General features: G+C 39.6%; 1 protein-coding gene across 1 annotated transcript; it reads left to right on the top strand.

The window, feature by feature from the left end:
* The first annotated feature begins 5,414 nt into the window (after window positions 1–5,414).
* On the top strand, window positions 5,415–24,685 carry mdfic (MyoD family inhibitor domain containing). The gene is made up of 5 exons (XM_079622145.1): window positions 5,415–5,858; window positions 6,124–6,281; window positions 8,129–8,263; window positions 18,368–18,661; window positions 22,687–24,685. The coding sequence occupies exons 2-5, from the start codon at window positions 6,191–6,193 to the stop codon at window positions 22,935–22,937; spliced, it is 771 nt and encodes a 256-aa protein (XP_079478271.1). The 5' UTR covers window positions 5,415–5,858; window positions 6,124–6,190; the 3' UTR covers window positions 22,938–24,685.
* Window positions 24,686–26,443: the final 1,758 nt, after the last annotated feature.

Genomic DNA, 26,443 nt, shown 5'->3' with positions numbered 1-26,443 from the left:
ACACTTCTGAAATCAGCAGCGTCAGGCCTGACCACACGAATACACACTATTAGAAATGATCAGGTGTTCACCTTTGTCTGGGCCGGATTTTAATTATTGTCAGCGCGGCACGCTGCGTTTGCCTCATCAACTGGATAAATATTTGACTCCCGTTCCATAAATTGGAACGGCCTGGCCAAACCCGGCTTCATGCGTGTGGTGATGCGGTGTGGATTCTCTCTCGGCAGGTGACCGAGCCTGCCGCCACATGAGGTAAATTAAAACTCTGATTTTTAAAAAAGGATTGAATATTCCTGCACTTTCGTATTTTCAATATTTAATAACGACCTATGCCAGAGCCTAATCTTGGACTTAGGGAGAGCATTAAATTAATCAGAGTGGGTGGAAATGCTAGTGTTCTCTCTCTGTGTTTCAATAATGCATGGAGCGCGCGTGCATGCGGGTGTGTGTCCCGACTGATCTGCGGTTACCCAGGGGTGGGTTAACAGGACTCAAGGGTATGTATGCTCAGCGTGAGGTGGCTTACTTACAGAACAGTGTGAATATGGGGCGTCACGTATGCCTGGAATAAATGCCGCCCACCCCCCCTGTCTGTACGCGACCCGTGATACCAACTAATGTTTATGTTAAATCCACATCTGTGAGTCACAATAAACAACTGAGATTAGAACAATAATATTATCATACCAATAAACAAGTGCCTTATAGGTTATAATACAAATGTACAGAGATATTAAGGTGAATCAGAACACATTGCTAAAGCTCAAACTGTAGAGTGGCACAAGGATGATGTCAGAAGCAAAAACAAAGTAAAAGGCCTTGAATATTTATACATCCCAGAGACTTCTGTACTTGGAATAATTGATACTCTGTGTTTAAATATCCCTATGTATAAACATGTTTACTTCTCTAATTACTGTTTTTCCTTTCATATTTATTTTTGCATTTCTTTTGTGAATTGTGGTGTTCACAGGATTGATCAACAAGGTTTGTTACTACCATAATAATGCATAGTTTATTGCACTAAATATGTGCAGAGTGACAGAACGCTTGTGATGTGTTCACCAAGCATTCACATTTGCTTATGTGGGTTGAGATAAGGACTATTCACAGAACACATATTTGCATTTAAAAACACGGTCACAGGGCAGTGGGTGTTTTTTTAATGTTCTTTTAACTTGAGCGTTTTTAGAATTCTGTGTCATGAGCGAGACACGGCAAAAGACGTGATATGCTTACAAAAACAATGGAAAAGCAGTGCAAACTATCCTTATGAAGTCATTGTGAAGTAAAGCTGCATGTGTGCAAGTTGAGAGAGTTTTTCATTAACATTTTGAAGAGTTCCTGTAACTCAGACAGTAAAATATTACCATAAAGGTCATGGGTTCGATTCTGCATGAACTTGCTCAAATAAATGACTTAAATAAAGTATAAATGTTAAATGGGATAATGTGTACTGATAAATCTGGTACAGTAAGATCAGGAATGCGTATTAAGAAAGTAAATGGAATGGTTTTTGATTTCTTTACAGACTTTACAGAAAGTGTAGTCTTCCTTTCCAAGATTTCTCTCTTCAAATATACATGAACACCCACGTCCTTAAAAGCAAACCTGCGGTATTGCGACAGACTGGATAATTTGACATATATTTTAGGTTGTTAGTGAAATGTCAACTGGGTCAGATCGGCTGCATATGGCTTAGTGCTTTGATCACAAGTTCTTTTGCAGCTGTTCACGTGTTCGGCTGCGCGACTGCACGCTCCAGTCTTCCCAGCAGACACTGCGATGGCCTTTTACTTCAAAATATGTTATTAGTTACCTAATAACTCCCAGGCCCAGAGAAAACAACATTCCTTTTATTTGAGAGATACATATTTATGAACTTGAAACATGTCGGTGTGGACATTTGCTACTGATTATACCTGCATATTTCAGAGGTTGAACAGTTCCTTCCAGATGTGCATTAGCGTATAGCCACCCCACTGTTTTCAACCCCTCTCTCTCTCTCTCTCTCTCTCTCTCTCGCCGTGCTATAAATGATGTTTGTTTTCATTTCTATCAAAGCAATTACACATCGTTAATCACGAGGCCTGTTGTTTTAATGAGTTTATTTATCCGTGCCACCTTCGCGCTGCCCTGATAATGTCCCTTGACTTAGCACGACTGAAACAACATCTCCCTGCTGATAAAACAGACGACAAGCGCCGTTAGCATGTTGATCAGAGAGTGAGCTAAAAAAGTCCAAAAATCGTCAAAAATAACCCAAACGCCATTAATCATCCAGGTCGCCAGGGTTCGTCCAGTTTTCACGGTCCGCTTGAGAAGTAGGGGGGCTTTCTCTCGGCTTCAAAGAGGGACTTATTGCGTTTTTTTTATATTCAGCTGAGGCTGCTGCGAGCTTTCTTTGAAGATTTGATCAGTTACTGATGTGCATTGTGGCTGCGCCGTGGTTCAAAGTGACACCTTTCTTTTGCTGGCCATTAAAGTCGAGATGGGAAAAGAATCAGTAAGTCTCCCATTTTTATTCCAATCACAGACCCCAAGAATAAGCTCATTAGTGCTAATTACAGGTTTCCTATTCCACCACGCTTCCTTCTACCCATTTGGTGTGAAATTTTAATTCCATAACAAAAACCAAATGGTAAGAACACAGAGAGCCGAGTCGCGGCGCTCCACAAGGGGCCTTCTGCGACTTTTTGCTAGCTACAGGTAACCCTCCCTCCCTGCCCGCTCGCTGCTTCCGGCAATTTGTTCTCCTTGATGAATAACAGGTATAATTGAGTGGCACAGTTTTCTCTGCAAAGCCAATCTAGAAGTTGAGGAAATCGCCAACTTCAAAGTGGGTACCTTACATCGACACTTCAGTAGGCGGATCTCCAATGCATATCACTTCCCGCACTCGTAGGATCTCTGAGTTATTCATATGCTAATTACTTTGCAGTGTGAGAATTACTCAAAGCACAATTTTAAGTTGGCTTGGGTCAGTGTAGCTTCTTAAAAAATGGTCAAGTTTAGAGTTTTTTTCCTCGCTGAGTGTTCCTCCTCCACCACGCCTGCTGTGATAGCTCCAATATTTACTAAATCACGGTAGGTGGCTTTTTGTCAGCAATGTTGTTGTGGTGACAGGCGGTTTTCTTGCATGCATGCACTGCGAACCCCAGCGTTCGGCGGGACTCCATCGAGCGGGATTACCCAGGGTGATTTGGCAGTGTTTCAGCAATCAGGCATCCTGCCACACAAACACATGAAGTCAATAGAGACGTTTCCCCTTTCCTCTGAAATGTGACTCTGACAGATGCTTTGCTGACACAACAGTGACACGACATGACGGCTTCACGCACTCTCTGTGACTTCAGTTCCTTATTCCGGCTCAGAAGCGCATGATTTAGCACAAGATAAATGTTTGTCAGGGGTGTCACCGTGGAATACACAGGAAATCATAGAACCGCTGTCCCGTGTGAACAAAACACAATGAAATATTCAAATGGGAATGTCTGATTTTGGCTCTCAGGAAACTAGGTTCCAAAAGGTAGTTTTCACAGTAAATGCCACAGAAGAATCATTCTTGGTTCCCAAAAGAAGTGTGAAGAACATTTTAATAATCTAAAGAACCTTTTTCCACTATAAATAACCTTTTGTGCAATGGAAAGCCTCCATGGATGTTAAAGGTTCTTCATGGAAACATTCTTTTTATATATTAAAGGAATTGTTCGCACCCAAAAAATAAAATTCTGCCATTATTTAATCATGTCTCATGGCAGTACGGTGCACTTTTCCATCATGAAAGATTATGAAAGTAGTCCTTATAACTTAGATTTGGAGAATATTGTAAGGAAATAACGATTTCACATTCATCTTCTGTTTCTCACACGATTATATGGCTTATAAGTCAAATTGAATACTTTCTTGGTTTACATAATGACAGCATTTTCCAGTCAACTATTCCTTAAAAATAGTTGTAACTTTTAAAGTGATTGAAAGCAAGCTGGGTCAACTAAGCCCTGCTGATACTGAGTTTTACCTTTGGTGCCGGGTCTCAAAGAGCATCAGTATCCGAGTAATCACTGTCTAAGGGGCGCAAAGGCCGAAAGTTATTACCAATCAGTGGGGTAATAGATTCAACACTTATAAATGGAGAATGCAGCATTTCTTCACAGCGAGGAGGGTCTTTGCAAGATGGATTAGGTGGGGTTTGTGAGTTCAACATTGACACAGATTCATCGTAAATCATTATGCCACAGACCTGGAGTGATTTCTGTATTAGGAGCAGAAAATGGAGTTCACCCAGTCAATGAGGAGGGCATATTTCACATCAATCACTTCCATGCTCATAGGCTTTATCCACCAGCAAGGCCACACCGAGAATGGACTGAATCAGTGGAGGGCTCTTTGTGTATGTATGCGTGCAGATTTTAGACAGCTGAGAATGTAAAGGTTTTAAAGACACTGAGTAAGCATTGATGCAATCACAACAGAAAGTATTTAACAAATCCATATGAATTGGGCGATTTAGTAAAACAATTCTGAAGAGATCAGATTGAATTTAGGCTTTTATCCACATAAACATTGATCAGAGAACATAAACAGAAATTCAATCGAACCTGCTAGACGCACAAGAACAAACCTCTTGTGGAAGCTAAAAGTGCTGCGTAGCATGAAAATGAACCTCATTGGTTCTTGAGGAATCTCAAACATGCTGCGTAACACGAGAATGAACCTCATTGGTTCTTGTGGAAGCGCAAACGTGCTGCGTAACACATAAAAATTAACCTCATTGGTTCTCACACTTAAAGCGAACATGCTTGAGCTTCCGTTTAACTGATGTGTGAGTTGATGAATTTATATGTGAATAAAATCCTGTCCATATAGCTTGCCTTTTTAAATGCATAAATCGCTTCTTTTATTGTAAAGTTTTCTAGTCTAATAATAGACTGAGCAATTTCTGACCCTTTTCAGTTGTGAAAAGGATTCCTTGTATGGTAAATATTAACAGTAGGCTACCCTATATCTTTAATACATCTACACTCAAAGAAGAGTTCACAGAAAATAGCCTACACAGTATGAAATTTTTTTGATTATGCATTGCATTGTCTTGTGTTTTATGGTTAAGGGAAAACTTTTTATTATAGTTCACCCAAAAATAAAAATAAAATTCCATTGACAACTACGCAACTACCTTGACGCTTTAAAACGTTCATAAAGAGATTGTAAAACGAATCATGAATTGAGCAGTTTAGTACAAATTTTCTGAAGAGACACAATATGATGTAGGCTACATGTACAGTAGGCCTATTTATTTATTTGATATCAGGCAATCAATTGCCGAGGCTGCAATATTTTTAATAGCCAAAAAAGAAAAAAAAGAAATCAAGAAGTTTTAATCTTATAAATATAGGCTACATCAACAACTGACGCTTTCAAAAGCACATTTTTGGGAACAACAGAAGTCAATCTGACATGCTCCTTCAGATCGCTAAGTAAACAACACCCCTGCATGTCTGACACACATACTCTTTTATAAACAGTCTCACTTCACGAACAATTCACACAGCCTCGCTGGAACATCTGAATGTATGAATGCAGCTGGTTGTGATCATCGGAATCCGGATGTGATGAAAATGTTTCAGCTCAAAGTTTCTCCAGGAGCAGGAGCTCGAGCGCGCGGGACTCTCGCGCACAAACTCATTACCCAGCGTCTGCTTGCAGGGATTTTTTGTACTATTTTGGGGAGGTATCAGATAGTTTTTACGGAGTTTTGATTCTAAGCAGGGTTTAAGGAAACTTTTCCAAACGGCACGCCGGTTTTGCCTGAAGAAAGGATGCGAATAAAGGAGTTTCTCAGTTGACATGTGTGAAAGGTAATCAACAAACTTTGAAATGATCTCTTACATGCTTGGCAAACAAATAATATTGACTTAACAAGTTGATAAGATGTTTAGGAGTGTGTTTGCGACATTTTTAATTTCGTTTGAGAAGAACAAACCTAAGAAAAACTTTCCACCGCGAGTTTAACGACATTTCGCCGGATGACGTCAGTCCATAGGAAAGATATTGGTCGCGTTTGTTTACTTTGACGCAGTGAATCAGCGATTGATATTATAATAGTTTGTTGTTATCTTACAGGTTTGAGGGCTAATTGCGTGAGGGCAGTGTTGTTTTTGGGTGTGTTTAGTATCTAAACATCTGGCTCATGTCCTCGGAGACTATTTTACCTCCGGAGGGGCCTGAAGGGCCAAAGAAGCAGCTTCATGAGGAGACAAACCAACTTCTGTCAAAAAGAGGTAAGAGTTTGATTTTCTATTTGTGAGATTCAGATTCAGTTGTATACCATGGATGCACTGACTAAAGTATTTGATGCGTTTTTTTAATAGCATAAAATGGTGATTTATGTTTGTATTGGCTAGTAGGCTAGTAGTAGTCGGATGGTCTATGAAAAAAAGTGGGAGTTTTTGCACAATAAAGCAACATAGAAGCTTCACACTTGAGTTTTTATTTATATTGATGCCATGACTGACAGTATTGCTGGTGTGTGCCTTTTAAACAATTAATTTTGAGAATTTTAGGTCTTTGAAAAACAGTTAACGTTAGTCATTGCACTTTACTTAAAACTGTGACAGATCATCTGCAAAAACGTGACACTGATTTTGAATGTAGCAAATAACTGTTATGTTTGCTGCATTTAAAATCTTTAGAGCAGTTTTCTTTAATTATTTTTTAACATTTTAAATCTCTTGACCACATCCACTGTGATTATTTCAGGCAATTACAAATATTTGCTGAATGACGTTATTGACAATCATTAATAATGTTGACTCATTTGATTTTTACCTGGTGTCCCACCAGTAACTGACTTGCATAAATGACAACTAGCAAACAGATTCCCCAAATGTATGTTGCGCCAGTAGGCATGATAATGTTTTCATTATTTTCCAATAAAGATTGAAGGAGCGCCTTGGTAACTATTAGCAGGAACCACTGCCAATTATAGTTTTTAATTAACTTTCTAGTTGCTTGTGAGATTATCACATGTAAAATAAGCTTGGCCCCCCTCTTCTTCTTTTTTTTCTTAGGCACTGAACCGTTAACCATCCTATTTATACCAAGCATCATTATAGCACTGTCAAAAAATGGCAAAGTAGGACAAAGTAAGCAATCACAGGCTCCGGTGACAAATGGATTTTTGTAGGGCCTTCAAAGTCTCTCCGTTAAGACTGGATTTCCCTCCCCGGGGACTGTGTATGCTTAGAGAATAGAGCAATTTATTTCAAACTGTAATCACTAAATACAGCGATGCATCACAAGGCTGCTGGTACTGTATGTGCATTTGAGGAGTCATGGCTGGAATAAAGGGTTTCCATTCATCAGCCTCAAGCCCAGATGAAGTGATATCAATCTCTGTATCTAGAGCTACTGTATTGTATTGATCTTGTCCCATAATACGCTGTAACGAGGGCTTGTAGAAAAAAAAAAAAACCTAACTAAACCAAACAGTCTATGCTCACCAAAAGTGAAAACAAGCTTCTGTTTGCTGAGTCACATGCTTTTTTCCCAGAATGCACGCGAGTGATGGAAAAGTACAGGTTTGTGCAACAGAACTGCTTTGACAATACTAAATAAATGAGCAGTTGCCTGCTGCCTCTGTACGTGTGCGGCCACATCGAGGGCCGCCACAAATAGCATGAATCGGAGAAGCATACCGTCTCGTTTACTCTATGGAATTGGGAGCTGAATAAGTTTAAGTGCAGCGTTTAAAGGTTGCCTATCTCTTTGTATGCCTATCAGGCAGGTTTTGCCCACATCCATTTTCCAATTTAGATGAATGCGCTCTTTATAGCTGTAAAAACCTTGGCAGGTGTTGTGTACCCGGGAGCAGAATCGAGAAAATGAGATCCAGAGTTCTGGCCTGGGCCTACCTGATCCGCCCACACGCTTTTGCAACTGTTCACCAAAGGAATCTGTTTTATCTGGCAAATTAGAGCTCGTCTTTCTATTCTTGAGGCTTAGACGAGTCAATATTGGCCTTTTGCATGCTTGGCTTCTGGCAGCTATGAAGTAATGCACAACTCAGAGATTTAAAATATGACTGTTTTGTTTTGTTCTTTGTTTTTTTTTGTTTTTTTTTCTTCAGATAAATGCAACCGCTGCTCTGATGAATCCTCAGATGCTACGGAAACATCCCGAACTCCGATACCAGGAGATCACACTTCAGACGAGCAGGGTCACATGACAGGGGAGAACCACACCCATGATGGTCTTGTTAGAAGTAAGTGCTGACAAATGTGTTAGTCATGTCTACAAACACATGTTAGTCAAACATGCTTGACTTCATTGGCTAGACTCAAGTAACTGTTGTTTTTGCTTATTTTTGGCAAATGTTGCCTGCGAGTTTCGTCTTCACTCGAATGAGTATGATTCATAGCTTTCACTTTCAAAACCAATGCAGTGTAGCAGATGCCATGTCGACAGAAAAAAACGGTTTTCTTAACAGTTTTATCCAATCAGAAATATCTAGTCTTGAACCTTTTTTTTTTTTTATCAGTCAGTGATGTATATGTGAAACTGATCTGTTTCCATATAAAGCATTTCATTTGTTACCAGTCTATACTTTACCATAAACTTCAAAGCGTTTGTGATCCAATCTCATTTGGATTATCAACTGACATCAACCTTTGTCAGCATTTTCTACAGTTCTGCGCTACTGAAAACTGAAGCTTACATCTGGAAAACACTGATGTGATTTTAAAACGTTTACTGTGATGATAATTGATTTCATTATTTACTGCTGCGCTGATATTCTTTGCCTTTGGGTGTAGCTTTGATTTGAGATTATGATAATGCGTAATCTATACACAGTAAGCGCTTTGCTCTGTTATTTTCATTGGTAAGATAATGCTATAGGTGCAGTAGCACGGAGTCTTAAACATTAGTTTTAGTGAAGTGTTGATTAAAAGAAAATGTTCTGGATTTGAACCAGCGTCTTTCTGTTGCAGTGAAGTTGTTACTTTCAGTTGTTCTCCTGCCAAAGTCTTGAAAGCTTAGTGAGCAAGGATATCCCATTGAGGTTTGGCCTTGGTTGGCCTGGATCTGGAAATCACGGCTGAGCACTAGAATGTACTGAAATAGTATCTCTCTTACCTAGTAAAGCATGGAGTTGCATCATAGAGACTTTTCTTGTTCTGCTCATGTGGGTTTGTGTACCCTAAAAATGTTGAGCTTGATAACATCTTGGAGGTTGTTCCTCTGCATGTGAGATCAATGGTGGATCAGCTCAGTTGTTGAACTAAGTCAGGGCATTGTTTTAGGCAAATGATGTCAAATGCATGAGGAGTGATGGAAAATCTCACTCATCACTACTAGGTCGGTTGGAAATAATTAGGGAAACAAAGATTTTAAACAAAGGATGTGTTTGGAAAATTCTCACCACTTGTTCTTGGAGGGGGAAAAAGTCCTGACACACCCACTTCCCACAGTCTCTTTGTGTAGAAATCTGGTGGACCGTGCAAGAAACTCGTTCCACGGAAGATGCAAGTTTGCCACAAAAGAATTCTCCCCTATCAACTTTTTATTTAATACATTTATTCAGCTAGAACACATTCAATTGATCAAAAGTAACAGTAAAGACATTTATTATAATGTTACATTTCTATTTCAAATTAAAGGGTTAGTTCACCCAAAAATTTCAATTCTGTCATTATTTAGGCTGCTCACCCTCATGTCTTTCCAAACCATTAAGACATTCGTTCATCTTCAGAAAACAAATTAAGATATTTTTGATGAAATCCGAGAGCTTTCTGACAGCAACGTCATAACCACTTTCAAGACCCAGAAAGGTAGTAAAGACATCGTTTGTCCATGTGACTACAGCGACGAGAATACTTTTTGTGCACAAAAATAACGACTTTATTCAACAATTTCTTCTCTTCCTTGTCAGTCAACAACGCTGTTCCCGTGAGCACTATGACACGTGTGTGGTGCTTATGCAGGAGCCGGCCAATACTGAGCCAGCGTTCTGACGTATAGAACCCGGAAGTGTGTGTTTACAACATGAACCTCATCAGTAAGGCTGAAATCTCTGATTTACCAGCACAAAATAAGTTATATTTCAAAAATATATTAAAATAGAAAACGGTTATTTTAAACTCTATTAATATTTCACAACAGTACTTTTTGTTCAAATAAATGCAGACTTGGTGAGCATAAAAGACTTAAAAAATCTTACCGAACCCGAGTAGCTTGGTCCACGTTTGACTTGTTTTACATCTAAAATAATTATAAGTGATTGGATATCTGCATAAGGCTCCAGAATATGCGACTATAACATGTCTAGTACAAGGGGCTGTCTGGCCAAGTATGGATAGAGCAGGGCTGTAAGGCAGTGCACTAATTGGATTGGGAAGTATGATGTGATATTTAGAGTCTAGAGCGGGAAATCGATAGGAAATCAACTTGACTGGCCACTTTACAACAGTTTATCTTTTTTTATTTCTTATTATCATATTTCCATTTTAATTTGCTAGCAGAATTCACTGTCTAAAGATGAATCGCACTTATTCAGCACTGTCCGTTGACTTGCATGTGGAGATAAAAATGGACTATGGTTGAATATACTCTGCTTGAGTTATCGGTGTCATTTTTAATCGCATACTTCTCTATTAGGCTGCAAAAAAGACAGTCCAGTAGAGACACAAAGAACAAACGCATTACACATTGAGTCTCATATGTGTGGGATGTGGCGATACTCACAGCTGAACGACAGAAAAACTTGTTCTGGCCTGTAAGAATTTCAGGGTAATGTTGTAATGATCAAGAGGTGTTTAATCACTGAAAAATTCACTTGAATGTCAGTCATTTTTTATGTATATCATTCTGTACGATGACAACGCCTTGGCGTTATGTCTGGAATTTTTGTGCTCTCACTCAGGGGTTACATTAGGTTCAGGATCAGGTATTTATTGTTGACGTTCATAATTTAGCTTTGCTGTTAATCCTCAAAATCAAATCATTGCTTCTAAGAGAGCACACATGCATTTCACCTGCATTCACTTTTGAAGAGTGCCTTTTTTTCGATCATTTTGGGGCGGAAAGAGTTGATTGATTCAAGATGCTAATTTTTCAGAACACGTGTTCCTCCGAAGCAAGAGCCCATTAGAACACGGGAGTAATTTTCAAGTGATTACTTAGCCGTGGGTCATGGAATCAAAACTGGAATAAATAGGGTGAAATGCTAGCGCAGGGGTTGATTAAAATGGCCATTGTGATTCTACCTCTGTGCTAATTATTTCCTCATTGTCTTGGTGTAGACATATTTCATATGTAAAAATTCCCAGCATTTCAATTAGCGTCCTCGCAAAGTGCCGAAGCCCTTTTGGAGCTCTGCAGATTTATGAGTGTAAAATTTATTTAAATTACCTCAGATAAGAGGTGATCTACACATCTGTGAGCTATAGGTTTAGCACACCATTAGCATTTCTGATTGTACTCATTGACTATCATCTCTGTGTTATTTCTTTCGCAGGGTGGGCATTATGGGAAACGGCGCTGGGGTTTGAACTATGCAAGGAATAATAGATTGGAAAGTGGAGTCTGTCTGTTAATAAGATGTAGATTTGAGGCCCACGCTTTGATTAACGGCACAGCGCTGCGTCTTCGAGAGCGTGAACGCTCCCGCTGCAGCAACCCCAACACAACGCTGCCTTTTCCAGCCAGAAAAGCACTTGAAATGAGAGTTGAGCGGGAGGGATTACTGGCCCTCTAACAGGGTTTTGGCTTCAACATTAAGGTTAAACCCCTTTTCTATTACAGTGATCTCTGGTGATGTGCTCCCATCCTGCCCTGCATGTTTGCAGGTTCACCGCACCTCTGCTAGGTCATTCCGTCAGGCCTCTGATCACTGGGGGGTGACCGGGGAGCCACCGACTGACTCCATTCAGACAGTGCTCCCTGCCACGGCTAAAATCGATATGGCCATCTCCCTTTAAAAAGCCTCTCAGAAACAGACGAGCACCCCTGTCCTTAAGCCTGATTCCCGGGCTTAAGGTCTTGATTGGCTCTCCGAAGACAGAGTCCAGTGACCCACAGCTGTCACATTAGTGCAGTTAATGCTGAGATTGAAACGGAGCAAATAAAGGAACCTTGTCCATAGATATATATATTTTTAATAAACTCTCCTGGCTGGCTTTAGTTGCTGCCCCTGGAGTCCCTCTGTAAGGTCTCCAAGAGATGCCTGCTGCCTCTTGATCCTTATGCAAGGATAATTTTTATGTGCTTGATTGTTTTTTTCTCAGATTGGTGGAATCATTGAGTCACCGATGTAACTGAAACAGAAAATACACCGCCAGACTCCTCACATCTGTGTTGCTGGGTTTTTTTGTTTGCAGTTGTCGGGAGGGAGGGTGGAGCACTCGACGTATGAAGTCTGGCAGCTCCCTTAGGCTCGGTCTGAGTCACGTCATAATTGATCTTTCGAGAAAATGTGGTAGCTGTGTAAAACGGCTAAATCTGTGCAAGATGTGCGTTTTATAACCGCGTTTGTGTAGAACTTCTGCGTTTATGGGATTCTTCCATTCCACCGTGATGGAAACTGATGGAAGGGAAGGAGGTGCAGATATGGATTGCTTGAATGTTGTTTCAGGTTTCGAAACGAGGTGAAAGTATGAAAACTGCAGTTTCGGCCTACTTTAGCAGCAACAACCACAAGCTCCTGTAGCTCATTCAGAAGAGCATTGTGCTAGCAACGGCAACTTCATAGGTCCTATTTTCAGAGATTAGTTGTTTTGGATAAAAGAGTCTGCCAAATTCATGCATCTAAATGGAAACAAAAAATACCTTCATTGTTAGTATGTTCACAGTGGTTGACTAATTGGTCATTTTGAATAGTTTATCCAGGTTATGTAGATCAAACTTTTTTTTTTAAGTGTTTTTTTGATATGTTTCTATGTTGAAATGTCTAATTAGAGTCAGGGTAATCCAAAACCAACTTAATGCAAAACATCCGTGATATTAGTTAATCGATTAGGATCAATTTAAAAATATGTAGTTTAGCATATCCCCACTTCAGATGGATTGTGTCTGCTCCACACTATCATAAGGTTTTCTGGTGGGTTTTAATGATTTTGATGGCTAGCATGCCACATAATGCAAATGTAGATTTGAAATAGGAGTATAATAGATGAAAAGCTTAAGCCTTCACAATCTCTCTCCTTGTCTTTGGAGTTGCCGGCTGCCTTATAAAATGTAATTAAGCAGAACAAGGTCCGAAGGGGTTATTTTTTTCCACTCAATCAGCAGCCAAATTACTAAATTTGAAATTAGTAAATCCCAGACGCCTGGCTCGGCTTGTCATTGTTACAGAGAGATGGAGTAAAAGAATAGCCGAGTGAGAGCGGGACAGACAGTGAATGACTGCGAAAGAGGGTAGCCCTGGAATATTAAACGCCTTCTCAGGTGTCACATCTCTACGGCAGGTTTCATTCGAACAGCCAAATTTAAATGATTGTCAGAAAGAATTAAAAGTGTGCTGTAGCACAAAAAAAGCTGAGTAATAGTGACTACCTATTCATCTTCTGCTAGAAATGAGTATAAAATAAGATGTGAGCTACGGTGTCTCTCAGAAATTAGATATTGTAGGGTGCCAGCAAACCGGAGGAGGTGCTGTAATGGAGTTAAAATAGTTCTGGCATGTGACATTTGGGGCGGCTTCAAAGAACAGGGCAATTACTGTGCTCAAGACACACTGTAGTCTCAAATAAATGTATTAAAGACACAATTGGACAAAAGTTTAAATAAGATAACTAAAAAATATACATAAGACAATATCAAGAAAGTTCTGGGTGTACCAGACACCTTTCGTTTTACACTTTATTTGGTAGGTTCAGATTCATTTTATGTACATAATAGATCAAGCTCAGGCAATAGATCACCCAAGTGAAAATTTTAATTCTTTACTTCTCTTCTTGGGAAGTAAGACCTTGCCACTGAGTCGGAAGGTCAAGCAGTAAACGATTTTTAAAATGCTGAAGTTTTTTTTTTCTGTCACAGCCCTTTTTTAATAATATTCATTCTACTTCCTCCCCTCCAACCAAATTCCCATGGTTTTGTTTCTATAAATACGGGGACATCATTTCAACTGAAAGAGTATTGCTTTGGATTGAAAGGTGTAAGCTTACCATAGGTGTTTGTTAGGAGAAATGCCACCCCGGGCTGTTTTGGGAGATGGTGGGAACTCTCCTGGTAGGCCAGTGCACATTTGCAAATTAGCATTTCAATCAGAGAGACTGGCCCATGGAGCATTAAACAGTTATTTGTGTTGCATTCATATTATATACACAAAGCTAAACAAATTCTAATGCAGCAACCCTAGCCTGAATTATTTTTAAATCTTTTTGGGGGGATTTTAAATTATTATTTTTTTTTTCTGTCTTAATTTTTTTTTTGCTTTATCTTTTATTCATAGTAATATTACTGATAATTTTAATATATTAATTTTTGTTAATAAATACATTTTTATTTTATTTATAATATATATATTACTCATACTGTGTATGTAGGTTCAAAATGAGCTGTCCACAGATTTTATCATTTGTATTAAAACGTAATCTATGTAACTTTTCCCCTATATCAAGTAAACCTACAAAAGATCAAGCCGTTTAAAGAGAAATGTCCACTAACTTGACCATTTTAACTTAAGATAGTGGTTTTTCACCATCACCACAATTTATTTTTGTACATTACTTTATTGAAAATACATATTTTCAACCGGCCAACTCTTTTGCACAGGTAATGATTGTTCGCCATTAGCAGATGATGATAAGAAATGGATGGGGCTGTTTAGCTGGATGACATGAGTTGACAAGTGAATTAATGTATGTTCCGTTTGATGGGCGTCCTAATGGGGCACAGCAAACAGCTCCACTCTCAGGATGAAATATTAAAAGGCCTCGAGCCGCAAAAATACAGGGACCTACTTTTCTTTCTCTCTCTTTCTACCTCTCTCTCTACCTTTCGGTCTCCATAGAGATCAGCGCAAATGAGAGAATATCCTGCCCCGTCTCACCTCCTTTCCGACATCTCTCCTGCTTGACCGAATTTTCGCCGTCTTGTTTATGCCGCTCCATGCCATTGACGTTCATACATATTCGTTCTTGGGAGGTCCGCCATGCTCTGCTTCCATGTCTTTGGGGTACAATTTCGAATTCTTCCAGCGGAGCTATTTTCTGTGACACCGAGGCAAAGGGGTGTTTATCCACAGTTTTACATAGAGAGCGACTCCACGGTGGCACGGCGTCTCTCCTGGGCGTCCCAGCCCGCCGTCCCCGCGTGGGGCGTGCGCCGAACGTGCGGTGACAAATGGCAATTATATTTGTGTGTTCTTCATGAATCCATCAAACACTGGCCTTTTAAAAATGCTCCCAGGATATTTGAGGCTGTCAGATCCAGGGGACCAAATTGGGATGCTGCTTAGACAGTCAAGAAGCACTCACCCCCTGTTTGCCTGTGATGTGTTTGACAGCGTGTGTAGAGGAATACCATGTATTATTCAACTACAAATGTACACTCTCAACAGTTGTTGATATGTTGGAAGCAGAGCGGTTAGAAGACCAATTTTAACTGTTTTCTTTCCCCCCTCCTTCCATTCCGCACCATAACATGGTGTTTTAATGCGACCTGTCAGCTTGTGTACAATCACCGTTTGCGAGACAATGCTTGTTTTTACGCTATTCAATTTTTATCACCTATCATGCCTTGGGTTGAAAGCAACATTTATATTTTATGGAGGGGTAACTTTTCTTCTGGGTTGCGTTGGCCTTTGGGCTTTCGTCGGGCCCGTGCGATCCTATCAGTGTGCACCAAATGCCCGCAACATTCTCTGTTTTGCCGTTCTAGCAATGTATTGCAAGATGCATGTGCAACCTGTTTCTTGACTGGGCTGCTTTTGAGGCTGTGTGGTGAAGCAGAAGGCAAATGTAGTGTTGTGGTTAAAGATCAGGTCTGGTTCAAAACACTTCAAGGGGGGGATCCATAAACCATCACCGTTGTGCCCTAGAGCAAGACACTTAACACCAGGCTGCTCTGGGTGGGCTATCCTGATGTACAAACATCAGTTAATAAATTATTGCTTTCTTCTAACTGCTGTTGCTTTTATACATTTTAAAAGCTCAACTTTCCCTGTGCGTAAGGCAGGCAGTGACAATGGAAAGCTTTTGTTTTGAGGATTTTGTGACCTTGAAGCCTGTTGATGTGCAAAAAAATCAGTTATCTAAAGCATCTTACAGTAAATTCATGGAGTAGTGACTCCTGGAGTAACATCAGAACATTATTGAAACTGAGCTGCATAAACTAGGCTACTTGTTTTGAACTTCCACTACTTGCGCTCAAGAGTATTGCATCAACATTTTATTCTTTCAGTTTGTATTTTAGTTGGTTTTATTCATTTTAATGCGCTTTTTGTTTAGTGTATATTTATTTTTATATCAGTTTTAGTCATTTTAGTACTTGACTATACGAAAACTAGAAATGTTGCCTAACTAACTAAAATAATTTTCAGTTGAAGTTTTTCCATTTAACATTTATATTTTACTTTATTTCAGCTTCATTTCAATGAACAAAAACTGTTTTTAAATAGTTTTACTTAACAATAAGATCACTGACAAGCAACCTTCTAGTCACCAGCCCTGAGCTTTGCACAATTTGTGGGATATATGGATAGTCAAATTTGCTCAAAACAATTTGATCATAATTAAACAAAGGTAGCCAATGAAGTATCCTGTCGACTCCTTACATGTGTTTGAGAATTGGCCATGGCCTGTTTTTAATTGTTGTAATTTTACATTCGCGTCAGCATCCTCCCAGGGTGATATGATGTTATAAAGAGGTGGGCTGGATTTCTTCTCTTGTTAACAATAATGGCACAGTCAGTGTGGACCTCCCACCAAAAGAACAAAGTAATTAAGAGAACTAATTTCACTGGGATTTCATTGGGAAATTCAGGCTCTGTACCTTACAGCTCACCAGACAAAATGCAGAGATCTCTGCACAAAGCAAGAATAAGGTAAATAAATATATATATATATTTCTAAAAATGCAGGAAAATTATGAATAATTCAAAGGAGCCCAATAAACATGAGGCGCATATCCTGAAAGAAAGTACAATAAAACTCCCAGCAGAGCTGAATGCACACTAGTGTCACTTGCTCACTTTGCCATCACTACTGTTGCATCATATAGAGCCTCTCGGTTCAGGCCATGACCACCTCCTCACGTTTGTTACTTGTATGAAGACCGCAATTACTGGGTTTCTGTCTTACGTGGGCCTAGGTTTGAGGTAGACTGTATTCAGGTTATGGATCACAGGGGGTTAGGGTTGGGAATTGTGAAGTGGTTCTTATTCAAACCCGGTTCCTTGATGCACTAAATCTGGGCTCAGACTACAGGAGTTTTAAAATCTTTACCGATTATGAAATCTGGTTGCATCACGCTCAAGGGATAAAATGTTTACCGTTGTTGTGCAACACCGTCAGCATGTTAGTTTATAGCGCTAGCAGTTTTCTACACTTACCCAGTATGTTCAAAACGGACATGATTTCTCCCCAGGTCTTCTCTTTGCCCATAAGACACATTTATACAGGCAGTAACTCTTCCACAAGCCACCTCTGCTGTCCAACAGAGCCATAAAGCAGCTTGTTTCACCTCCATCTCCTTGCAAACTTGTTTCTCATTGGCTATTGTGAAAGTACTGATGTAATCGTAGTCATAATCATCCCGGTTTAGAATCCTAAATATCAAACATGTTTGTTATTATCGGGGCAGCCCCCGATGTGTCTGTGAGCAGATCGGGAGGTTTAAGATTTGATCTGGAAGCGCCTCACATTAGTGCCAAACATCGTGGCCAACCAAGGTCCTGGAGAAGATTTTTTTCCTCAGTTTGCCGGGAGGGGTAAATAGGGATAAATTGCCCAAAAAACGCCTGTAGTAGTCTGAGCCAGCTTAAATGTGAACGGGTGATTTGCATCCCGCCCCCTAATTCTTTCTTCCTTAAAATTACTTAAAAATATTGATAATTGGATGATTAATAAACCATAATCGTTAACTGGAATTGGAATAGGAGCCAGAATCTTTATTTCTATTTTTACAGGGAATGATGCAAAACTGTTGTGTAAACTTGAAGTTTAAAATTGGGTGAATATTTGCTAAATGCACATTTCCTGGTTTTTTTCTTACTTGAAAATGTACTCAATTAAAACTTTTCCTGTTTTGCATTTTACATTAGAATAAATGCTATAAAGGTTATGTCATTTGGGTCAGTAATAACATCCAGACACATTGAAGTCTTTCTGATCAAAAAATTCTGTCTGTCTCTCTCTCTGTGTAGCTCAACCTCAGCCTCTGCCCCAGCCAGCAACATCCCTGCACAATGCCATTGATGGAGAGGCTGGCAGGCAGCAGAACGGTCTGCACACAGTGCTAAGTAATGGCCATGGCACGCCCCGCGGGGTCACACAACCGCCCTCCGCCGGCCACACCTCCGAGCCCAAGAAACACCCATCGCCTGTCTCACACCGTGTGCAGAGAAAGCTTCGCTCTAGCCTGTCGGTCAACAGCAACAGCAGCAGAAGGAGCAAAAGCAGCTCGACGGGTTCCCATAAACCCGGCTCTACTCCAGAGGGTACATGACATCTCACACGCAAATATACACTCGCACACAAACTCGTATGTGCTTGCAGATTTCCTCTGCTCTTGTGAATCTCTGGTCTTCCCCTCCCTCCGCTTAACCGCAACTAATCTGAGACTTTTCTGTTCTGTGTCCTGTAAATGCACTGCTTTATTTCATCTTTCATAACTCCCAACTAGATTGTTCTCTTTATTTCTGTGGTGTTGTATTGTCTCGCAAATGGGAAGGAAAAACAGAAGGCCGATCTGAAAAAAGCAGCTTGCACATTGTCAGGTGTGATGGTAAGGAGAGGGCAGTAATGAAGGAGATCGCTGGTGCATTAGTAATGGTCACCAAGGTGTGACCTTTTAACAAGACTGCGGAAAGCGGGGGTCTGCCATGTGTCAACCCCACCTCAGCAGGGGCTATCGCTAGCCTCTCTCACAGTGTCCTCTCATTAAGACCGGCTCTCTGCCTTGCTTCTGTGTACCAGCGCCACTTTCCTGGCTCATGTATTGCGTTTTCTTTACAGCGTGATGTTCAATCATGCTTGTCTGATACCGTAACCCTTTTAAATCAAGCAAAGTCTTGCACCTGCTGAGAGCTTCAGATTCTCTGTAAAGCAGTTTGTATGTTTTGTATGTTTCATACATCATGCCATGGCATTTAGCTAAATTAGAAGGGATAATTTGGGAATTATCATTCACAACTTGGTGGGATTCCACAAGTGACTTGGCCCAAATGTGTTTTCATGAAATGGCTTCAAGTAGTTTGGAAACAGGAAGTTAGAACTTGATATATATATTATATTATTTTATTTTTTATTCATTTATTGGTTAAAAATGTAATGCTCTATTCAAAGTACATCATTGGTGTTTGCTGTTGCTACAATTGTTGGTTTAAGTAAGAGGGGACTTTCTTGTACTATGGAAACGTTTTTTATGGATTTATAAATAATAATTTTAATAATACAGCCTTGCATGCAGGATTTATTTATTTGCTTGGTTTGTTAGTTTTATTTTACGATTTATTTGCACAAAGGTTAGGCCCGCACTTATTAGGGACACTTGATCCTGTGTGTGAAAAGTCAGGAAAGAATGCAAACATTTTCAATGCGAACACTGGAAAGTTTTAGATTAGATTTATCACTCAGGTGATTTGCGAGTAGGTGCCTACTACGAAGTGCATGTAACAAACACTATCATCTCCCTACGGATTTAACGGAAATATGTATCTTAAAAGGCGTCATAGTTTTCACATCTTAATTGGAGAGGAGGGGGTGGGGGACTGCGTGAACAGTTCAATAAGTCTGTCTCATTACAGCTTGTGTGAGTGCGTGTGTTATTTGTAGAACTGTGTTTTGAATCAATATGTTCTCTCTCAAGTAGTAATTTCCCCCTGGAAAACAGCAAGCTGTTGTGTTTTAATGTTTACACGGATTACCATAATCTGTTTGCCTGTGAAATTAGCCTCTAAACAGCCTGGGAAGCTGAAGAATAAAGCTTTACAAGATCTCTGCTCAGGGGATTGCGATTCCTCGTGTTCTTGGCTGCCGTCGCAAGCTGCGATAACAGCAACCCCAGCAGAAAATCAACTAATTGAGAGATCTTTTGTTCAGTTGCGGGTGGGTTAGGACCTTGAGTGATGGCGTGTTTGTGATTGTGTTGTGTTGCAAGTACGCAGTAGTCTAAAATCCCTCTGACAAATTCAATTAAGGCTGCGGGATGTACGCAGAAAGCTAGCGCGGTCATTAGCAGTGCATCGTAATGCCATGTTTTCCCCGTCTTTGCAGCTTCCCCAGCGTATCCAGAGTTCTCTTTGAGAAAGTTTACAGCACTCACTTCCTTATTGACTGCAAATTAACTGCTCAATGCCAACTTTTTATTTTATTTTTTTATCTCCCTCTCATTTGGTCTCTAAAGCCGCCATGTACAACCCATGCAGCAGTCAGTCTTTCTTCATTTGAACGTTCTTGCACCGCTCACTTGTTTTATGTCACGCTGCCTTTCTTTTTGATGTTAGCCTTTGGAGTTTTCCAGATGTCTCAAACTATTTCCTCCAAGGCGCTGGGGCTGTTTTTGGCCTCGCGAAATCTGGGCATACTCGCTCGGGCTGACATTAAACATGAACCCTCTCATTGGGGCGATGCCGGTTTTGCGGCTGAGATAAGGCAGCCTGTCTCCTGTGTACATTACACAGACTCTCATTCCTTAAGATTCACACTAATCGCTGCTGATAAATTATACATCCAAGGGAATTCATTATGTACTGTTGCTTTTAAACCCGTTTCTAGAAAGAAATTGTTAGTTAAAAAAAGGGCAAGAAAAATAGAGCGAAAGAATCCGTGTGGACACGTGTAATTTTTCTCACTTGTTTAATAGGATGCCCCAAATCAAATCATTATTAAATGAATTGGTAATCAAGTAGCAAGTATGTGTTTTTGATAAGCATGTATTGTATAAGAGTACTTTAAGCAGATGAATTAAGCAAACAGTTGATGTAGATGATGTAGTCGGCACAGGCGAAATCTAAAAGTATGCCCGTTTGACCTTTCAGAAAGCTGATGTTTTAAGCCTTTGGTGGGCCTGCATGCAAACTTGTTTCATGTTCAAACACTGTCCAGGCTGCACAGCACCACCGCTGGTCAGCTCCACCGCCTACAAAAAAATCACTTTGATCAAACAAACATGAACATCCAGTGGTCTTCAGGCCTCGTCCTTGCTCCCCCCCCCCCACCACCACCACCAGAGCCCCAATCAAACCCAGCAATCTCTCTGACAGCTCACCCTGGACTGATGAAAGCCATGCAAATTCACATTTTAAACTGATAACGATACACACCACATTGCAGTGATTTCTCCAATGCAGTTGATTAGAGGTCCGAGCGGCACGTCCGGCTGGTAGGGGTTCACTGTTATTCTCTACGGCACTGTTTATGCAGGAGCACAGTGTGAGCGCCGTGCCGATTATTGAAGCTTAGTTTGAGTGAAAGATGTTCTCTTTTCACGTTGGTGCTGTTTGTTATAGTTGCATTTTTTTTTTGTAATAGCTTTTGTATGCCTTGTATCTATTAGCACACTGTAGTTTGGTTGTATACCATTCATTAAATATGAGTTGTAGTGCAATCACTCTACTAAGCGATTTGAGGATTCAGCTCTTGATAAGTCAATTATCTACCAGAATAAATACCAAAGTAACCTGTTTGTTTGTGCATGGAAATATCTCAACTGATGGCTGAACAGTAGTCTGACAAATAATTTTATTTTTAATATAATTTATTTTGCTATATATGAGTAAAGGGAGAGGGATGTATAGATATCAATATAGATTACAGATTACCTGTTGTCCTGTCAATGCTTCTGTAAAACTGTGTATCCATGTCACCTTAAACAACTGTAATTTGGCATCGTATGTGGCGCACCTGCGAGAGGAAGGTTAAATGTTAATCAGAGATAAGAGAAACGACAGCATTAACACGCCAATTTGCTGGTGAAAATGTTGGACGCTGTTAATCAGCTTTACGTGACCGACCCTGTGCTTTTGCATGATAATAACCCCATTATTCACAAAGCTACTAATCAACCCAAAAGTGGAATTTGTTCCTTTTGAATTTCTCTGATTCCTCTTTTGCTCTCACCGCTGCTGAACCACCGTCTTGCACACACACACACACACACACACACACACACACACACACACACACACGCATATAGACAAATCTACGCTAGTCTTGTCAGCCAGTATGATCAAAACAAGCAAAAAAAAACAAAAAACAATACAGACAGACTATATAAATATTTAAAAGTTTGTTTCTATTATTTTTATATATTTCATATTAAGCTAAATTTAGTTTTTAAGCCTACATTTGATTTAAAAAATGTAGTGCGTAATGTTTGAGCCACTGGCAAAATGAAAACAAAATGGCAAAAATGATCACTGAAGAAAGGTGACACTACTTTAAATACTTCAAAATAATTGTGTATGTTTATTCGATGTTTTTGTTTTGTTTTGTTCTGCCTGCTGCAACTCTCTGAGAGCAGACTGCTGTGTCCACTGCATCCTGGCCTGCCTGTTTTGTGAATTTGTCACTCTGTGCAATATGGTGGTGGCTCAGGCCTCGTGCGGCACCTGCACGTCAGAAGCCTGTTGCTGCTGCTGCTGCGGAGACGACCTGGGAGATGACTGCAACTGCCCCTGTGACATGGACTGTGGCATTATGGATGCGTGCTGTGAGTCCTCGGACTGCCTGGAGATCTGCATGGAGTGCTGCGGAATCTGTTTCCCAACATAAAAGCCCAGATGCATGCAGGCGACAGCCAGGACAGATGTTGAGCAGGAGTGAGTGTGTGTGTGCGTGTGTGTGTGTGCGTGTGTGAATGAGAGCTACTGAGTGTGTTCTTTTCACACTTGTGAAAAATCTGTTCCTGAGCTCAAAATGACCATAAAGGTCATACAAAAGGACAAAAATACATTATGTACTTCACATATCCTCGTAGACTAAAAGTACACAAAAGCATATTCAGCGCTTTATATTCAATGCTTTAATGTATCAGAGCTTGTTCTATTGACTGTTTTAACAATTTCATCTCTTTGCAGAGGTTTTGAACATTGATTCTTTTGTTTCCAAAGACATTTCACACTTTATAATTTTAAATTAAAACCGTAGACATCACATGACTTGAGGTCGCACTGCACATCGCTGTAATTTGAGTGGAAACAGAGCTTTCACACTGTCAGAGGTCAAGCCTTTGTGGGTGTTAAGTGGAATTCTTATTTTGAACTGTTTCTGAAAAACAGAGAGGGCTGTTTAAATGATAGCCAATTTTGTAAGTCTTTATTTAAACTGTGTCTACTGTAGCTCATTTAATTAAATGTCCCTAAGTTCTTGAAACAACAGTAGCAGTAAGCTTGCTGGTGCTATAAAGATGCACAAAAGAACTGGATACACCAAATAGTGTGCAGAAATTCACTTTATGCATCTTGCGAATTACGTGTAAACTTGACTTTGTTTTTCTTTTATTAAGCCTCTGCTAAAGATACTCTATAAAAGCATCTTTTTGCTTTAGTACTTCGGTGAAAACTGAACACATTATTGAAAAGTGTAGTTCAGATTGCATTGCCTGAGACCTTCTTGTGAATTGTACAAAGCTGGCATTTGTCGGCATTACGTAAGCTTATGTTAGCATCATAACATTAACACGGTTGTTTTTTGTTCAAAGTGCGTAAAGCCTTCGGTACGTCGTGTGTATGTGATTCATCTGACTCATCTCGTCAAAACTACTTACGACAGTCTTGCCAAACTGCACTTCAGAAACACATAGTGTGACAGAACTGACCTGAAACATTCAACTGAACCCGCTTCAAAACAAACAACTTTACCTCTACAGACTTTACCTCTCCAGAAGGACTGTCTTTTGACGAGACCCACTTTAAGACCAAACTGACTAGGACTGGCTCTTTAACACTGAAAATCTGGAAAAATTATAGTTGACTTAAGATACTATAGAAGTTTGTTGTTACTGTAAAGGCTTTTTAATAGTATGCAAACTACAACTCAAGTCATTTTCTTGAGATTTTCAAATGAATTTGAATGACAATGCACAAATACATTGATAAAAAATATATACATTGACATAAATACATTGGTGTAAAATCTCAGAGAAAAAGAACTAACTACGGTAGTTAAAAAAGATTGAGATGATAATTTTTTGAAACAATTTTTTTTATTGCAAATCTGTTGCTACGGTAATTGCAATGTCAGAGGACCAGACAAAGATGTAATAGTCTATAAAAATCATGCTTTCCACAATTAAAAATGCAGGTTCCATGATTATTGTTATTTTTTTATTAAAGGAATGTGAATAGAGCTTAGCATTTTTATCTGTCCAGCATACTGTATTCAGCACAGTTTGGTGGTTTTATGTTTCTTCTTTGTCCTCAAATCACTTTTTAAATATCTATCTGCATTATGTACCAAGCGTTGTTTTGTTAGTGGACCATCAACATTACAATTTTCTAAAAATAAAATCTTAAACTGGAGACTAAGACATCTGTACCTGTTTTGTGATGCAGAATTGTGTGATTATTCACTGAAAATCGTCTACACGTTTTTCTTTTTTTTTTTTCTCAGAAAGCCGCCCGTGGTCTGAATGTTTATCAGGTGCATGACATGCATCAGTGCAGCTGGGCTGTTTCCCATCGCATTCAGGCATGCGGTAATTGACTCACCTGTACAAGGTTCAGAGATGGATATAATGTAAATCGTTAGCATCATAGTCGGCGTATCAAATTGTAATGTCTCCAGAGAGATTTTGAAGGTTTGTGATAGATTCAGGACGGTATGTCACACTGAATTAAAGGTTGGAGGAGTTGTACGTTCTATTAAATTGGCTGAGGAGTTTTGGAAGGTGACTGATAATGCTTCCAAAAGATGTGACTTTGTGCCCTTTTGTCAATTTACAGAATTGTTTCCCTTTCGTCAGTAATATAATATACCATCATTATTTGCAATTAAACTTTTCTTGGATAATTTTGAATAAGTTTTGAGTAAAAATAACCATCCCTTTTGCTACCATTTAATTTGTGTGCATTTGTTTATATTTACGCTACTGTTAATTCTGTTCAATTTGGTAAGATTTTTTAAATGTTTTTGAAAGAAGTCTCTGTCTCTCTGATCAAAAATGCAGGTAAACCATAATATTGTGAAATATCATTACAGTTTTCTGTTTTAAATAGAATTTCAAAAATAATTTATTCAAGTGATGGCAAAGCTGAATTTTCAGCAGCCATTACTCCAGTTTTCAGGTTCATCATTCTAATGCTGATTTGGTGGTCAACAAAATTAATTTTTATTATCAATGTTGAAAACTTAATATTTCTGTGAAAAACGTAGAAAAAAAAATCAGGATTATTTGATGAAAGTTTAAAAGAACAGCATTTATTTTAGTAAGATTTTATATATAGATCAGTTTAATTTGTCCTTTTTGAATGAAAGTATTTCTTAAATGAAATCTTACTGGCTCCAAACTTTTAAACCGTAGTATATATTTTATATATTTTATTATTATAATAGCCATCAGCCACCTTGGTTTCTAGATATTGAAATCTGCCTTTGATAAAACTCATTCTCTAAACAATCTCCCATTTGTGCCGCTACATCAGGAACATGCATAAGTCAGGAGGAACCTGTGCCTTTCCCTCTGGATGGTGGTCTTCCCTGACCTTTGACAAACCTTTGTCCCTGTTAACCTCTCAATTAACCTCGACACCACCCCACCTGTGCTGCCTTCTGTTCCCACCCACAACCTGCGGCCCCCCCTTCTCACTTCCTTCTGTCGGTTTCTGCCCAGATACCGCCTGCCTGAAAATTACCATCTTATTTCACTAATGGCATTGCTGGAAATATTGGAAGTCGTCTCTAATCACATGGGAGATTTTTTTTCTCTTTTCTTTCTCCATATTCTTCCACTTTTTTTCTTGTTCAGTAAGAGGGGGAGTTGAGAAGTCCAGGTAAGTGTGCAGTGACCTTTTCACAAAGTCACCCACCTCTTCTCCTTTTAATCAAACCCCCTCTGTTCCTCGCTGTGCCACTGCTTGTAATGTCACAATTAAGGTTGCTCCATTGTTTCTGTTTTCAGGCTGGAGAGACGTAGCGCTTCTTGGACCCTGGGTCATTTCTCTTGCAATATTAAATAAGTCATTAGAGACCCGTGACCACCACCCCCACCTTAGATAGTGGAAAATGACTATCTGCTTTTACCTGCCACCTTATGTAGCGCATATTCAAAGTTCTAGTTG

The sequence above is a fragment of the Phoxinus phoxinus genome (assembly GCF_949152265.1).
Source record: "Phoxinus phoxinus genome assembly, chromosome: 9".
NCBI classification, from domain to species: Eukaryota; Metazoa; Chordata; class Actinopteri; order Cypriniformes; family Leuciscidae; genus Phoxinus; species Phoxinus phoxinus.
The sequence above is the reverse complement of the archived record's forward strand: the minus strand, read 5'-3'. Positions and strand labels throughout refer to the sequence as shown.

Bases quoted from the DNA above. Each gene is read 5' to 3' on its own strand.
- mdfic (XM_079622145.1), top strand. From the start codon at position 6,191: ATGTCCTCGGAGACTATTTTACCTCCGGAGGGGCCTGAAGGGCCAAAG. The intron at 6,282-8,128 runs GTAAGAGTTTGA...TTTTTTCTTCAG, and splicing joins CCAACTTCTGTCAAAAAGAG to ATAAATGCAACCGCTGCTCT. The intron at 8,264-18,367 runs GTAAGTGCTGAC...CTCTCTGTGTAG, and splicing joins CCATGATGGTCTTGTTAGAA to CTCAACCTCAGCCTCTGCCC.